The sequence below is a fragment of the Zonotrichia leucophrys genome, chromosome 4 (genome assembly GCF_028769735.1).
Source record: "Zonotrichia leucophrys gambelii isolate GWCS_2022_RI chromosome 4, RI_Zleu_2.0, whole genome shotgun sequence".
In the NCBI taxonomy this organism is placed as follows: domain Eukaryota; kingdom Metazoa; phylum Chordata; class Aves; order Passeriformes; family Passerellidae; genus Zonotrichia; species Zonotrichia leucophrys.
In genome coordinates this window covers 50277006-50292455 of record NC_088173.1, presented here as the reverse complement: position 1 = coordinate 50292455, position 15450 = coordinate 50277006, and the positions used below count along the sequence as shown (strand labels likewise).

At 41.3% G+C, this 15450-nt stretch overlaps 1 protein-coding gene across 3 annotated transcripts in view; it reads right to left on the bottom strand.

Moving 5' to 3' along the window:
* TRPC3 (transient receptor potential cation channel subfamily C member 3) overlaps window positions 1–15450 on the bottom strand; it is a 32916-nt gene that overhangs the window by 16130 nt on the left and 1336 nt on the right. For all 3 annotated transcript variants that reach the window (XM_064711618.1, XM_064711619.1, XM_064711620.1), the window contains exon 2: window positions 7452–8223. In XM_064711618.1, coding sequence (XP_064567688.1) covers window positions 7452–8223 — 772 coding nt within the window. The remainder of the gene's footprint in view (window positions 1–7451; window positions 8224–15450) is intronic.

Genomic DNA, 15450 nt, shown 5'->3' with positions numbered 1-15450 from the left:
TTGGCCTCCATCTTCTGCTGTGATGTTGGCACTTGGAGATTGGTTTAGAGTAGAAGCTCACTGTCTAACATAGGTGACAGGTATTGGGAAGTAATTGCAAACATTGTATATATAGTTTTTAGTGTAAAGACATAACACCGCCCCAGGGGCAGGCAGAGTGCCTGGAACTGTCCTGCTGGATGGACCTCAGCAGGGCAGGAGAAAATTTTTTATAGATAAGATACAATAAACAACCTTGAGACCAAGAAATGAAGAACTCTGACTCCTTCTTCAAGCACTGGGCTGGGAAAAGAGACTTTTAACATCTGTTGGGGTCACAGCGATCACCAAAAGATCCCAAGACAGAATCATTCATTCTCTGACACAAGGTGAACACCTAACAGCAGATGTTTACCAGAGCATGGGAACATGTACCATTATATATCAATAACCTGGGTGGGCAACAAGGGGCACCTGAAAATATAAATTTCACAAACAAAGCAGGACCAGGACTATTAAAAAAGGAACCGCATTCCTACAAAAACTTTGCTGACAACTAATGAACTAATTGCCTTTTAGCTCTTTCTACACTGCTCAAGTGGCTGATTGCTCATTACTCTGATGTACACCAGGTACATTTCCCCCTTTTTCCTTTCCTACCTTCAGGCACAGTGGGTTACAGAGTAACTGCAGGACAAAAGCTTGGGCACCAACATTGCAGGCAAAATACCCCAAATTTCCTGTAATCGTGCTCTGGAAAGAACAGGAGAATTCATCTTCTTACATGTTCAGTCTTTCCAAGGACTAGCATATCAACATCAAATATTTGCTTCTGTCTAATCTTCTTCCTCCTCTGACAAAACATGTGTGGCTGCATTTCAGAATTTTTAGCTAACTCTGTAAAACATGCACATCAGAAATTTTGCACGTACTTTTGTTTATACTTGTAAACGTCTCCCACCACCTCTGTGACATTACCTATGAAGCCTTATCTTGATCTCTGCTTCAGCACAAACCTAGGTCTTCATTTTCATGTCCATGTCCTCTCAGACAGGTTCCTAGAAATTCCATATCTGAAATGTGGCCTCTGATTTACTCACATGAGGCTACAGCTGAAGGAGGAAACTTAACTGAATCTGCCAATTTTACCTTCAGCACCCAAGTAAAAACAGCACAACTACCTTTTTCAATTACTCCATAGTTTTTCTTCAGGTTTTTTTCCTCTGCCAGACCACCAAAACACTCATATGAGCCCTCTGCCTCTCCATTTTTTGTGTTTTACTGTTCATTTCCAGATATTGCCTTTTCAAAATTACTTTTTGAGCATGTAGATTTTCCCTTAGAGGTGCCTGTCTTCTCAAAAATGTTTCCTTACTGCTTCTGCCCTCATAATTTTCTCACTTAAATTATTTTTCCTGAAACCCTCACTTCTTCCTCCTTTCCTAAGTAATTTTACCTTCTCCAAAACTACCTACCAGTAGTTTTGCTAAATTTTCAACTTAGCATCTACACAATGAGGCAGAGAAACTAATGTGCTTTCAGTAGTTTCAAATTATTTTGGGAAATGATGGGAAAAGAAGCTGCACAAGCTAAGTGCAAGAATCAGCCATCAATCCCATAGGTCACATTCAGCTATGAATCAAAATGAAATACTACTGGAGACAAACAAATACTCCTAGAAGTTGTGTTATTACACAAGACTAACATCCCTGATACAAACTTGGAAACAACCTGCCCAAATCATAGACCTTAAGCAGGATCCTCTTATTTTCTTTGGTCATAGAGGACAAATTAATTCAGTCGTCAGTGAAGCAACAGGATGTAAGGTTATTTCAGATTTGTTTTTGGTAACCAAGGGGAACAGGACAGATGAGCCAATTATAAAAATAATACTGAGATGTGTGATTAAATTCAGTGAAGGGATAAGCAAGCTAAACTATGACCAAGATTTAGGACTTAGAAAAAGGCAAAGTGCTGTCTTATACATCAAGAGTTCTATTATTGTTATAGTGCAAAGATTCCATATCCTCAGAGTTCCATACCTCCTCAATGTTTCTCACAGGCATCCCCTCCAAGCACTGACTGTTCCTGGTCCTTGCAGACTCCAGAGCCCACCAATCCACTCTTTTATGCCACTGCTCTTATTGGCTACAGGTGTGGCCTGTTAACATCAGGCCTGCTCCTGATCTTTAGTAATTAGCTCTGCTGCAACTCGTTGGGGATAAGGTTACATTCTGTACCACCTTCATTTGCCCATGCTGTATCCCCCTACAGCAAAGCTGCATAAAAAAGTTAATCAAGGGAGTGAAATATACTTGCCTGCATGGAGGTCTGAATGCAGATAGAGCTTTTACATGAAATGTGATTACAAAGATAAAAACCCTGCAAAAGAAGACTCCAGGATGGTGGCTAGAAAATAGCAGCGGTCAAAAAAAAAAGGAAAAAAACAAAGAGGAAAAGTCTTTCATGACAGCCTAGTCAAGAAACAGCTTCATCACAGAGGCCAAAACTCTGAGTACAAACTGCTAGAATACAGGTTTTGTATTAGTCAAGTGCTTCATGACATAACACAACCCAAATTTTGTCCTTGTATGAATAAACATGTGCTGTCCAGTTGCAGGGAGAGGCTTCAATTACAAAGTGTTTTCTCATTATTTTGCTAATTGTGAAGAAACAGAAGAAGAAATAGTGGATTTCTAATAGTTAGGAAATAATAAGAGTTATTTCCACGCTTTGCATGTTTGCCTACCACAAGAGTTACCCAGATTTCTTCTAATAGCAGTAGAGCAACAGTAAAAAGATGAATGACATGTTTCTTCATTGGTAGATACACCACTTGCTTACAAGAATGACGCTTATTGCCAGATAAGATTAATGATATCAGGGATGAGGTTTAATTCTGTCAAATTTAAGGAATAAATACAGCCTACATTATTCACAAATGCTGTTATGAGAACTGCAAGCCAGTATGTGCATTCTTAATATCACACTCTGGCTTTGAATCTTACAGCAAGAAAACTTGTCAGATTTCCCTCTCCAGGTCTTTATTTACCTATGTATTAGCAAATCAAATTTATCCCAGTCTATCTGATTGCTTTACAGAATTAAACAGACAAACAGTACCTGATTCTCAAACAACCTTCTACCTCTAGGGTGTTGTGTGAATATCAGGAACTTTAATCTATGGCCCCAGTCATCCAAATCACCTCTGCTCACTCCTGAGAACATACAAATTAAGACACCAGATCAACAGTTGCACAAACATCTTCGTAACATGAAAAAATATCAGCCTGCACCGTGTGTTTCCAGGTTCCCAGGTGACTCTGGGACATTCAGGCCAACTGACGACGACTGGAATTTTAAAGCTGAGTCTCACAAGCAGTTTCAGAGGACTCTGACACACATCAAAAGCCTGCCCGAATTTGTGTGTTCTGTTCTCCCTCACATCAAGCACTGCCCTGTGAATTCATCTGGAGCCTTGACAAAGAAGGTATCAGTCTGTGTGCAAAGAACAAAAAGCACGAACACAAGACCTTCAGCTGATTGCGCTCGAGATTTGTAACCACTGCAAAGGAAATTTATTCTGAGCCATCACATGCACTCAAACAAAATGTAGGGATCTGTGTTTTGGTACACTCCTGGAAGCACCAAAGCTCACGAGCAATGCACAACTAATTCACAGCCATTACACTGAATCATAAATGCATGTTATTATCTGCTAAAGGGCCACTTTGCTATCACATATATGGTGAGATTGCACATGTAACTGTATATGCAAAGAAAACACATAATTGCACTAATGGTTATGGATCTGGGCCCTGTCCTTTCAAAAGCTGAGCCTAAACCTAGATCAAGCTTGCACACTCTTTGTTAGTTCAGCTGAGATAACACTATGTAAATTTACTTGGAACACTGACAGATTCTGCTTTTAGATGCACGTCCACATCTTCTGTTGGTTCAGTAGGAGCTTTTAGCAAAACTGGGAACAGGGATTTTTTTTTATCCTATGGAAAGCAGGACTAGCACCTTTTTGATCCTTGCCAGAGCAATTTCAGCTGGGACAACTGAGCTTGCTTACACAGGACAGTATTTAGTTGAAAGCTGGTATAAAGAGATAACCACAGGGCTTTTAGCCACCTTGTCCTCTCTTCCTATGGTGACTCCAAAGGAAAGTTCCATCAGCTGTTCTGACTGCCAGAAATCCTCCCTTCCCTGGGCAATAACAGCTTTAAAGTTCTCAGGGAGGAGGGTGGATATCAATTAACTTCAGTAAACCAACCCAGACACTCCCCAAGCCATGCTGCAGTGGCCATGGTCTGCTAAAAATAGGAGAACAGGAAAACATTGAAATCGGGAATATTTGTGTTGCAAACTACTTTGTGGTGCTACTGGAAAGGAAAAGATAATCCTCCAGCTATGGCAATGGTCACTTTTTTACATTAAGATACAGTTCCAGTTTTTACAATTTGGTTGCATTCCTGACTGAGATCAAACTGAAATTCCTGATGTCATCTGAAATCCTGCAGGCAATCCCTGGAATTAGGAGACCAAGGGGACTAGGAACACCAAGTAAAGTCAGAGAAATACTGCACTCCCTGCCCTGGCCACGAGAGAATTGAATAGAGGAATACATGGGAAGAAGACAAGTGGATGCAAAGATCAGAAAGGATCAAAAGTGTCAAGAAGAAATAAATATAATAGATGAAGAGCAAAAGGACAAACAGCAGGTTGAAACAAGGATTTCACAATTGGAAGTAAGGAAGCTTGGAGATGAAAGGAGTAGAATCAAAGGGTCTTTAAGGTTCTGGTCTCCTCATCTATTTTTTTTAATTTTCAGCACTTTTTTTTTTGCTAAATGTCATGCATCTTCCAAGAAAAATCAGGGCTCTGTGGTTTCTTTGAATGCTTTTTCCTAAAAGGAAAAGAAAACAAAACCTAAAAATCAATGTGATCAATCAGGTTTTCTTGAGGAACTGACTGTCATGAAAGAAGGCCCTAAATCACCTTCCCACATTTCTAAATCACTTGTGCAAACACTGGTTTGTGCATTAGAATTTCTTAGTGTAAATGATAAGCAAGAGGGGCAGACTGGGCTTTGCATATGCAATGGATGTTAGGTTCAATTTAACAAGCATTCACCAGGAAACTTGGCCCTCAGGTGTTTTTAAACAGGTTCAACCTATGCTCTTTCTCTGAGGGCAAATCACCCAGAACAGTATTTTCTGTAGGAGTGTTCTAAATCCTGGAAGCAGAGCAGGCACAGGAAACATTGTGGGCCTTAATATTCCATAGATACTGAGAATAAATTGTGATTTAAACAGATTTGTCCATTTTTTTGTTGTGAGACAGATGAAGTATTTTGCCCATTTTCCTCCACCCTGAAACAGTTCTGCTCAGTGCTGTGCTACAGATTGAATTGGAGTGGAATTCTGGAGAATTTCCAGTGATGATCCTAGAGGAGAGTGCAGCAGAAGTCTGCAGGAATGCAAATGCTGGATTAGAAGCCTTCTCCTCTGGGATGTGACAAAGCACACAAGTTATCAGCCCAACACCTTCAGATGACAGATCTGTAGGGAAGAAAGCACTGAAAAGGGAGTTACAGATGGGAGGAACTCCAGGGAAACACTCAGCTCTCCCATCAGGCTTGATAGAAACAGAAGGGAAATAAGAGATGTGACATCAATGAGGGAGAATAATTACTTCACTGGAATGTTTTGACACTGATGAGAAGCTGGAATTTCCACCCCAGCAAGGAGTCTGGGACAATTTTTACTGTAGGTGCCAAAACTGAATCATCTGATACACCTGGCAAGGTTAGTAGCCATGAAAGTGCTATCCAAAACCACTGAAATCTGTGAAAACAGTGAGTTCTTGGGGTTTTAGGCATCCCAAAATAGCAGGGAATTACCATTTTAAAAACGGAAATAATTTTTTCAAGCTCTGGTTTGAAATTAAAGCTCAATCAAAAATCTTCACTTTTTCTCCTCCAAAAGTTACTTGCTTTTCTGATGAAATTTGTATGCATGGTGTTAGTACCTGTGAGATGGGAGTCTCCTATTAATTTCTTTCCACTGTTTTTCTTCTTTCCACAATTTTTCTATGCAATTCTAATCACCTACATCCTTGCCTAACAAAAACACAATGCAGCTTGCCCTAATTTAGCTTTTGGGGGCAGGGTACTTTTTCACTTGAGGAAAAAGAAAAATCTGACATTTTTTCCTGAATAAATACATTGAGGAGGTATTCAATTCATTTGCCAGGTTACACAATACACAGCATGGTAAGAGTGAGTTCCTTCAGCAAAGAAAGGAGAGGAAGGGTTAAAGCTAAATGTTACATTTCATCAGTCTGTGTTATAATACATTAATCCTTCTCACCACTGAAAATTTATTTTTTAAATTCTCTTTTAACTCACTCAGCTGAATATGGACCTATTCTTTCTCAGGAATTTTCCTCCTCTTCTGTTAAATTTCACTTGGTTAATTTCTGCTTCTTTCTCCGGGTTGTTGTATATTCCTTCTGAGTACTCCACAGGGTAAGCAGTGTCCGCTGCTGTTTGGAGAGGTTAATGCATCCTTTGTCTCTCTCAGATCATCTTTCAAGATATTAAATGAGCAAGTGGTACCCAACACTGGCCTTGCAGAACCCCAATAAAGTTGCTGTTACACCCAGAGACAATGCTGAGAATGTCTCTACCCACTGAGAGCAGTCTGTCATTCCCCAAGCCAAGCTTTTCTCATTACAAGCAGATTACTGGGGTTTGATTTTTGGTGGGGTTTGGCTGCAGGGGGAGAATGGAGAACAAGAGGAAAGGTCCTTTTCAAGGAGTCCAACTGAACAGGAAAAGCATTTAAAAAACCACTGGGCAACAGTTAACTAAGCCAATAATTTAAATATATAAAGAAGGCAGGGCACTGACGTACGAAACCAGATACAGCTGAAAACCAGGTAAGAGGACCAACATCTGTAAGCAGTCTAACAGCTGGTTTTGAACACATGACATTGCTAAAAGGTGCATCCAAAAAAAAAAAATCCACTCTGGGTATTTTTAACAATTTGGAGACATCAGTCAAAATCAGTACAAAATAAGGTCAGTGCTGCAGTGCCCCCAAGAAAAGCCAAATATTTCTGCTTTTCACACTTATATTACTCAGCATTTGTAACTAAGAACAGTCCCTGTGTGCTGCAGCAACCCGAATTGTTTTCTGTCTGCTGCAAGGTTATCAGAACGCACACTTTTTCCAGTTTCCAATTTCACCAAATTTCTCCAAACACAGCAGGTGCAAAAGCAATTTTATTCCATCAAAAATTCCTTCTAAAGGCTTATGTATCAAGAATAAAAGAGACAATAAGATGAGAGTATTTGTAATTGGAAAAGTAAAACACGGGGAATCATTTCAGCATCTAAGGACAACATGAAGTAGCAGCAACTTTAAAACAATAACAAAGACAGAGAAACACAAAACCATTACCTTGAATTCTTTTTCAATGTTGGCCAACTTGGCAAGTTCATTGCTGAGTTCGAGTGCAGTGAGCACTGGATCTTCGCTGGAGAGGGACAGATAAGCCGGACTGGCCAGTCCTTTGTAGGCATTTATTCTTGACCTAGAGTGACTGAAAGAATCATGTTTTTGCTTCTCTGTACAGTCATTACATTTGCAGAAATAATCATGAGGTCTTTCTATCCTCGCTCCTTTCATCAACAGCATGTGCACGACTTCGTATTTTTGGCAGTGGGCGGCTAAAATGATGGGAGTGATGTCTGGAGAAAAGCGGGTACCGTCTTCGTCATAGGAATAAAAATCATCATCCTGGAGCTCCTGCTCACAAGGGCTCAGAGTCAGTCGCTTGTTTACCGAAAACCCAGGATGATTCAAAATTGCTTCCACTATCCTAATGTAACCCTTGCTGATTGCGAGCAGCAGGGCATCTCCAATCCGTGCCAAGTTCTCTTTTTTTAACAGAAGTTCTGTCACTTCCAAATGTTCATTCCCCACAGCGAGCTGCAAGGCGTTCTGGCCCATGTAGTCAACGCAGTTGACATTGAGCGTCTTGGACTCCTCGAGCATTTTGCGCACCACGGGGATGTTGCCGTACTCGGCGGCGTCCAGGAACCGCTCCTCCTCGGCCGTCAGGCTCGTGCCCCTGTTGTTGAACATGAAGGCCGGGCCCCGGATGGCCTGCCGCCTTCCCTTCTCCCTCATCATGGTCATCCGCCTCAGGGACGGGCTCTCTTCGATGTACCTGAGGAAATAACGAGCAAGAGGTAACAAATTTTCGCTCTGGTGGCAATTTGTAACTTCCGATCCTGTGGCTGCAACAACTTATTTTGCGCCTTGTCCTTTGCCCATTTTCTGACAAGCGGTATCCTGAATTGGGATTGCTCTTGCTTGTCTGCAATCTAAAGGCACTCACAGGCTCAATGCCTCAGGCCACTGCTGTTCTCTTAGCATGGTCAAGATTTATTAACATTTTTCATTCCTGTTAAGACATTGCTCCTCTTCAGAAATCCCTCCCATATATAAAATGAAAACTCATCTACTGCTTTCAGTAGTAATTAATATTATCCATCACAGGCATTCAAGCTGATGCTATAACTAAGGCAATACTTAATACTTACCATGCTGTAGATCACATAAAAGTGAGGTGAAAACACATTTTCTTCAGGGTGTCTTGCCAAGCAACACGTGATGAAGCCTGATCACAGCTTCTCGTGTTACTACTAGAAATGTTAAACCTGGAAGCTTCTACTCACAAATCACTTTGTCCAATTACAGATTTTTGGATGACAATACTAAATACACTAAATTCAGCAGACTTTCTACAAGTAAACTGTTCACAGGTTCCAGGCACCAGGAGTCATCAAGTATGGACTGGGATCAGCTCTCACTCCAGTGGACTCCTGCAATGCTGAGGATTGCATTGGGCCTGTTTCTACATCACCCATTTCGGGAGCTGAGAGGGGCTGTGTGCACATTCTTGTGCCATGATCAAAAAAAAAAAAGGCAAGTCAAAGAGTTAAGGAATGAAAATTGAGATAACTGCTGCACTAGAAAGAGGAAACCTGGGTGTAGGAAAAAAATGTTTTAAAGGAAAATGAGAACCAGCGAACCCGTGAATTCTCCACAGAAACCAGTTGCAAAAGAAGAAAGAGGGAGGAAAGGGAAGGGTAACAGATGAAAAGAATGGCTGAGCAAGCTAATTTGGCAAACACAGAAACTGGAATTATGAACCAGGGAATGTGCTCAGAGAACAGGCAGATGGGATGCTGAGCTGGATCTAGCAAGGCAAGGAAACAAGAGAGGGGCAGGGAGGTTCACAGCAGAGAGACTGGACAGAAATTGCAAAGAGAAGGGACCCAGGATGAGAGGCTGAGGGGCAGACACTGCCTAGCTGGAGCAAACAGCAGCAGGAGACAACTGCCTGGCAAGGTCAGCAATCTCCCTTGCAGTCTCTAGTCCAGCTGAACAGTGAGGAAGGCAGCCTCCAGCTGCTATCAGTTTATCCAGTAGCTCAAGAGACAGAGATCACTTGGGATGATTTCATGGGCATGGAGACACCAAGTGCTGCTGATAAACAATATGACTTAATGGAGGTGTGCTTTCAATACATACAATGCTCTACATATATATATATACACATAATACATAGAGATAAAGAAATCTTTCAAGTTCCAAATTTGTTTCTTAGGTCCTACGTGCCTCTGTTCCTCATCTTTAGAAAATAGAACAGTTGGCTCCCATCTTACAGGAGCATTGTGAAAATTAATTTTTTTTTTCACTTTGCTGAAAAACTCAGACACAGGAGTAAAAGGCCAGACAGAAAAACTGAAAAGGAAATTAATCCTTCTACCCTCAGTGCATTAGAAGAGATGTGAGTCCATGTAATGAATGCCAAGGGCAAACCAAAATATTAAACAACCCTTTTTAAGCAAACCCTGTCAGTCTGCAAAAAAGACAGAACCAAGGGAAAAATGCCACACACACCTTTGGGCACACAAGGGCTCTGCATTAAAGTGGACACAGTAACATCTGCATGGGCAGCTTTGGAAGGTAAACACCCAAACTGATGCAGGTTCAAATCCACAGACAGAGAAACAGCCTCCTAAGTGCTGCTGGGGGTTGATTTTTGAGGGTGTGGTCTCTCAACAAGGAGCTCTGTTGCTCTGTTGCCACTGCACCAAATATGCCCGTTGCCATCTCTGGATGCAGCACTGCCAGCCCCAGGATTTCTCATTGGGCAGAACTAATTGCATCCAGGTTGGAAGGACAGGCCTGCCCTTGCAGCTATCTACATCAAAATGTACAATTTAATCACTTGATCACCGCCACAAACATCCTAAAACCCAGTCCAAGCCCTGGGCATTTCAGTGAACACAAACAGGCAGCTCAGTTGCTCATCAAGCAGAGAGACTGTGAAACTCATTAGCAAGGGCAGGTCTCTCCTGGGATGAGGCATTTGATCTTTTTACCTTGTTATCTGTGGCTGCCATTTCTGGACTACCTGAAATAGCCCGAATGGCACCATAGAATAAGCAATGTTAACTGCTATTTACTCTTTGAAAGATGACAAGGCAAACATGACATGATCCATTCTTTCTTTTTTTTCCCCACTTCCATACCACTTTCTTTAAATCTATAAAAACGGCTGCATAACAGAAAGGATTTGTAACTCTGTTAAAGACAGAATTGATTTAATGTCTTAAACCTCAGGCATATTTCCCACTTAGGAGTGCTCAGAAATAAAGACTTGAGCCCAGAGTGCACATTTTGAACAGCCACAGTTCGCTGCTGTCTTATTGCCCAGCAAAATCAGAAGTAAAACCAGATACATTGTCTTCTCATAATTTCTTTTTAAACAAGATCTTATTGTCTTTGCTGTTACACTTCCACTCATCCTCCACATCCAAAATCACACAGATACAGAAATGTAGTGTTGAATGTTATGAAGAAAAAAAATTATAGCTATTAAAAATGTAACAAAGACAAAACAAATTGACTCTTGCTGACTTCTTGTTTTAAGAAGACTCTAAGCTGCCACTTTGAATCTCATTTATCTTTTATGAAATACACAATACATTTTTTCTTATATATTCAGTTTAATTTTTCAGCATAAAATGAAAATAAATATCATATTTCAAATTATCTACCTTCCATTCAAACCCCACTATCTGGGTGATCACTGAGGTGATTCATGTGACTTCTGCAGAGACACACACATCTCCTTTCAAAAGTGTCCTCTCAAGAGCGGCTTCCTAGGAAGGAAGATATCCTTAACTGTAAACCTTTTGACAGAAATGATGGATCTGAAGTGACTGCAATACCTTCTCAAAACAAAGATGGACAATGCTTGGTATTTTAATGACTAAAATATTGTCAAGGCATCTCCAAAAAAAAACAAAAAGCAAAAACTCTTGTGCAGCACCACAGGGCCACGAGGCTGCTGTGTTCATCCACACTTCTCCCCTCTTTTTTTCCACTTTTCCCTCAGCAAATTCAAGGACCTTGAAGCCAAAATAGCTCTGGTCAGAGTAATGCATGCAACAATCGGGTACTGGGTCTCCTATTCCTTTTTCTGCTTTCCTTTTCTTACATCTAATATTTTAGCTATCCCAAACTATGGATAAAATAGTTAGTTTTTAGTTTTACGTGTTTGACCACTTTCAGCATATTTTATATGTATTATTTGCCATCTGAAATAATCAAACCAGCAAAATCTCAAGTTGCATCTCTCAACATCATGAGACTGGCTTAAAAATATTATTAAAGTAGAACTAAGTGTGCATTAATTACTTGTGTTCTATTTGCAAAGCCTTGAAAGTTCAAATACTCAGCCTTGTCTCTGTAAGGTACTGACAACCTAATTTAAAAAAGGGGGAAGGAGAGATGGGAATCATGATGCTTCACCTCCCAACTGTTCCAAATAGTTGAAAAACACATACACAAAACCATCAAGATATCTGTAGAATGCATGGCAATAAAACCACAAAAGAACCAAGTAAGAAAAATGCCCAATTATTCTGTATTAATTGGCCAGTAGAGATAAAGAAGGATGGAATTGGAGATTAGCCATGTAAACTGAATGAAGCACACCTGTCCCACCACATCTGGACACGTTTCACTCGGCCCTGAGCCTGCAGCTGTCTTGAGGAACTCCAAAACTGCACTGGAAAGAAGGAAGAACGTCAGGAACTGTGCAGCAACCTTCAGGATCAGTCACTCTTCAGCTCTGCTGTGCAGCAGAACTCCCACATGAGTGAGGCCAAGGCTCCTAAAGGAGCACAGCACCTTTCAAGGCCTTTCCCTAATGAAAAGCATCACAAGCTCTCAGACACAGCAATGTTGTGTGCACGCTGAACAATTCATTGGTTCATTACAGACCTGGTAAATAAGACATACAAAAGCCTCTCCTACATTACAACATGTTTTTGCTTACCTCAAGTATTTTCATTTAAAATGTATGACCTTCATATGGGAAATAAATTATTTTAAAAAAGATTTTCCGTGGAACAATCAATGCCCACTCGTCTCCTGTTTTACTATGACCTTACATTGCATCATATCCTTGCCTGGTCAGAGTTATTCCTACAAGGAATGTACAAAGCAAGACATTTGAGCAGCACAGCAACTACAAAGGACTGGAAAAAAGCACAACAACCTCTCTGCTTCTGCCATGGGCTGTTTCAATTACAGATTTCTACTGTTACTCTACCTATCCCTTTTCATGTTCAATCTAGAACTGCAGCAGAAAAGAAATGTGGGATGGAGAGTTGACCTGAGAATTCCTTTTTCCTTATCCCGCTCTTTATCTACAGCAGTCCAAAGGATTTATAGTTTTGTTTCTAAGTCTACTTTTTAACACTGCACACAGCATAAGCAATTTTAAAGGAAAGGAGAGTAGCTGAAGAAACAGAGATTTTATCCTGGGTCTTCCCCGATCCATAGAGAAATTCATGCTGAAGAACAGGCTGTTACTCTCCCTGAACTATCACATGCAATAAAAGATGGCATCAACAATTTACAAGCAGTTTACCCCCCGCTAAACTACAGCACACGAGTGATCCTGATTCCCTTCTAGCCCTGAAAAGGAAATGCAGCCCAGTGGTAACAGACAGATCTGATAAGCACGCAATGCCAACAGCTCTTAAAAGAAACACCACCAGAGTCAGCCGAGCAGGAGATGCAGATCGTGCCTCTTGTTCTGCCAAAAGTCACCTCTGAGGCCCCAGTTTGAAAATTACAGACCCATAACTGCCTTACAGAAGTGCTCAGACACACACACACAAGAGCAGTTGTGGTTAAAGTCTCCTGAGATTTCTCAAAGTAAGCCATCTCAAGTGTTTTATTTGCTACTGCAGCAGAAAAAAAACCAGCTCTTCCATGGGAGGAAGCAGCTCCTGGCTCTGAGCAGGACCAGAAGCAGCGCTGGAGGGGCAATCCCATCCTCACTGCCTTTCCCAAAGGAAGGCTTTCCCCTCTCTCCAGTCTCTGCTTCTCCTGTGTCAGAATGGGCCAAATGGGATAAATTTGTTTCTTCACCACTAAAACTGGCGTCTCCTTCATGCACACTGGCTCATGTTCCAAAAAATTTGGGAGTCCCTGCACCAAAATCCAAGATGTATTAAATGACAGCTTCCTTTTCCTTTCTGTGAGCTACTGCCTGGGCTTTCCAGAAGAGGGAGGCTAATTCAGCTGAACAGCAGAACATAAATCAGGCCAGCTGCAAGATCTGACTGAGGTCTATACTCTCCCACTGGTCTGAAACGACACAATCCATCATCCAAAATGCCCTCATGTCATCTCACACAAGTGCTGGCTCCAAACTGGAAAGATTTAGTCCAAAAAATGGAAAAAAAATTACAGTGAAATATCAGGAGGAGGTATACATGCACTTAGGGGATGGAACAAACTCCTGCCCCACGAAACTATGCAGAGCTTTTTCTGACCATTACCCTTCAATAACTCCTCAAAGGAAAACACCAACCCTCAGAATTCCTGTGGGAAAAAAGAACCATGTTTTGATGGCAGGAGGGCATTTATGCACACACAGAATAAGGCAAACATCTCACCAGGAAAGAGCCAAGTTAACAGGGCTGTACCAACAAAGAATTGTAAAGCTCCTCTGAAACTTAGTCCTTTCTTTGTGTTCTGTCTCTCTAGCCAGAAAACTACACTGTGATTTTCAGAGACTTGGGAAGTCAGGTATCTGATGCCTACTACATTTCATTTACAGGTCTTGTCCACCTTTTCCCCACTGGGGCACAGAGTACCCTGTGAAACAAGTACTACCTCCAGTCTGCAATCTTAGTGGGAATCTGAGGTTAATTACTTTTTTTTCCCAGCCATATTTGGCACAGGAGGGAGCCAGCTGTACACTGACAGGCACTTTGCACAGGCTGCTGCTTTCAGAGATTTCAGAACCCAGCCATGTCTGCCTTCATGGGCAAACTCCTTCATATCTTCCTTCCTCTTTCCCTCACACCTTGTGCTGACTATTCACACTACAAATCCTTCCAGCCAAGGACTCTCACTCTGTGCCTGCTAAAGCCTGACATGTGTCAATCTGAGCACATCAGGAACGAGCTGATGCTCATCTTTATCTCATCAACATGCACAATGATTTTAGGCACTTGCACCAAACACACAGTGTTACTCCAGGAGAAAAACCCCACTGCTACACCAAGGATAACCACAGTCACATAACAGGGAAAATCTAATTCTGTGTCTTTTGCCTCTATACCCAACAGTTCAATATACTCTTACTACATTAATCCATGTCAATTCTTTTGTCAGTCCATTGGGCTCACAGATTCCCAGGATATCAAGAATTATCCACCAGAAACAATTCCATGAGACAGAGCTCATTCCAGGCTCAAACACCTACAGCTGTGTAAACTGCACTCCAGTTTGATCCCCCCACCCCGTGGTGTACCCATTTCTTCTACACAGGAGCATGTCAACCTCTCTAGAAGGACACTTGGGACCCAGAAGTTGAGGACTCACAGCTTGCAATTCATCTGAGCCAGCTTCAACTGTCTAAAAATAATGTGTCTAAGTCTCTTTTTATGGCAGATAAAGACAGGCACCTCCAAAAAAGAAGATAAATTGCTATACTACTTTTCCCGCTGCTATTTCTGCTCCCATTCCATCATCTACATGGGAGTCCAGACAAGTAACTCAAGCACAACTAACTTTCTGACAGCTGAAGACATGTGAAAGTCCAATTCACTCCAAGTGCAAATCGCTGGGCACAGGGTATTTGTGAAGAATTTATGCACAGGGATGGTAAACCCCACCATTATTTGTGGTTATCCCATTCTAAACACTACCCTAATTATTTCTGTATTTTACAGTTTTCTCTGGGGTGATTTTAATTAAGGCTTCTACAGATGCTGAATATCTTATCTTAAAACTCAGTGCTTGCTATCTCATAATTAAAATATTTAATTAAGAACTAAACGTTGTCAGGAAA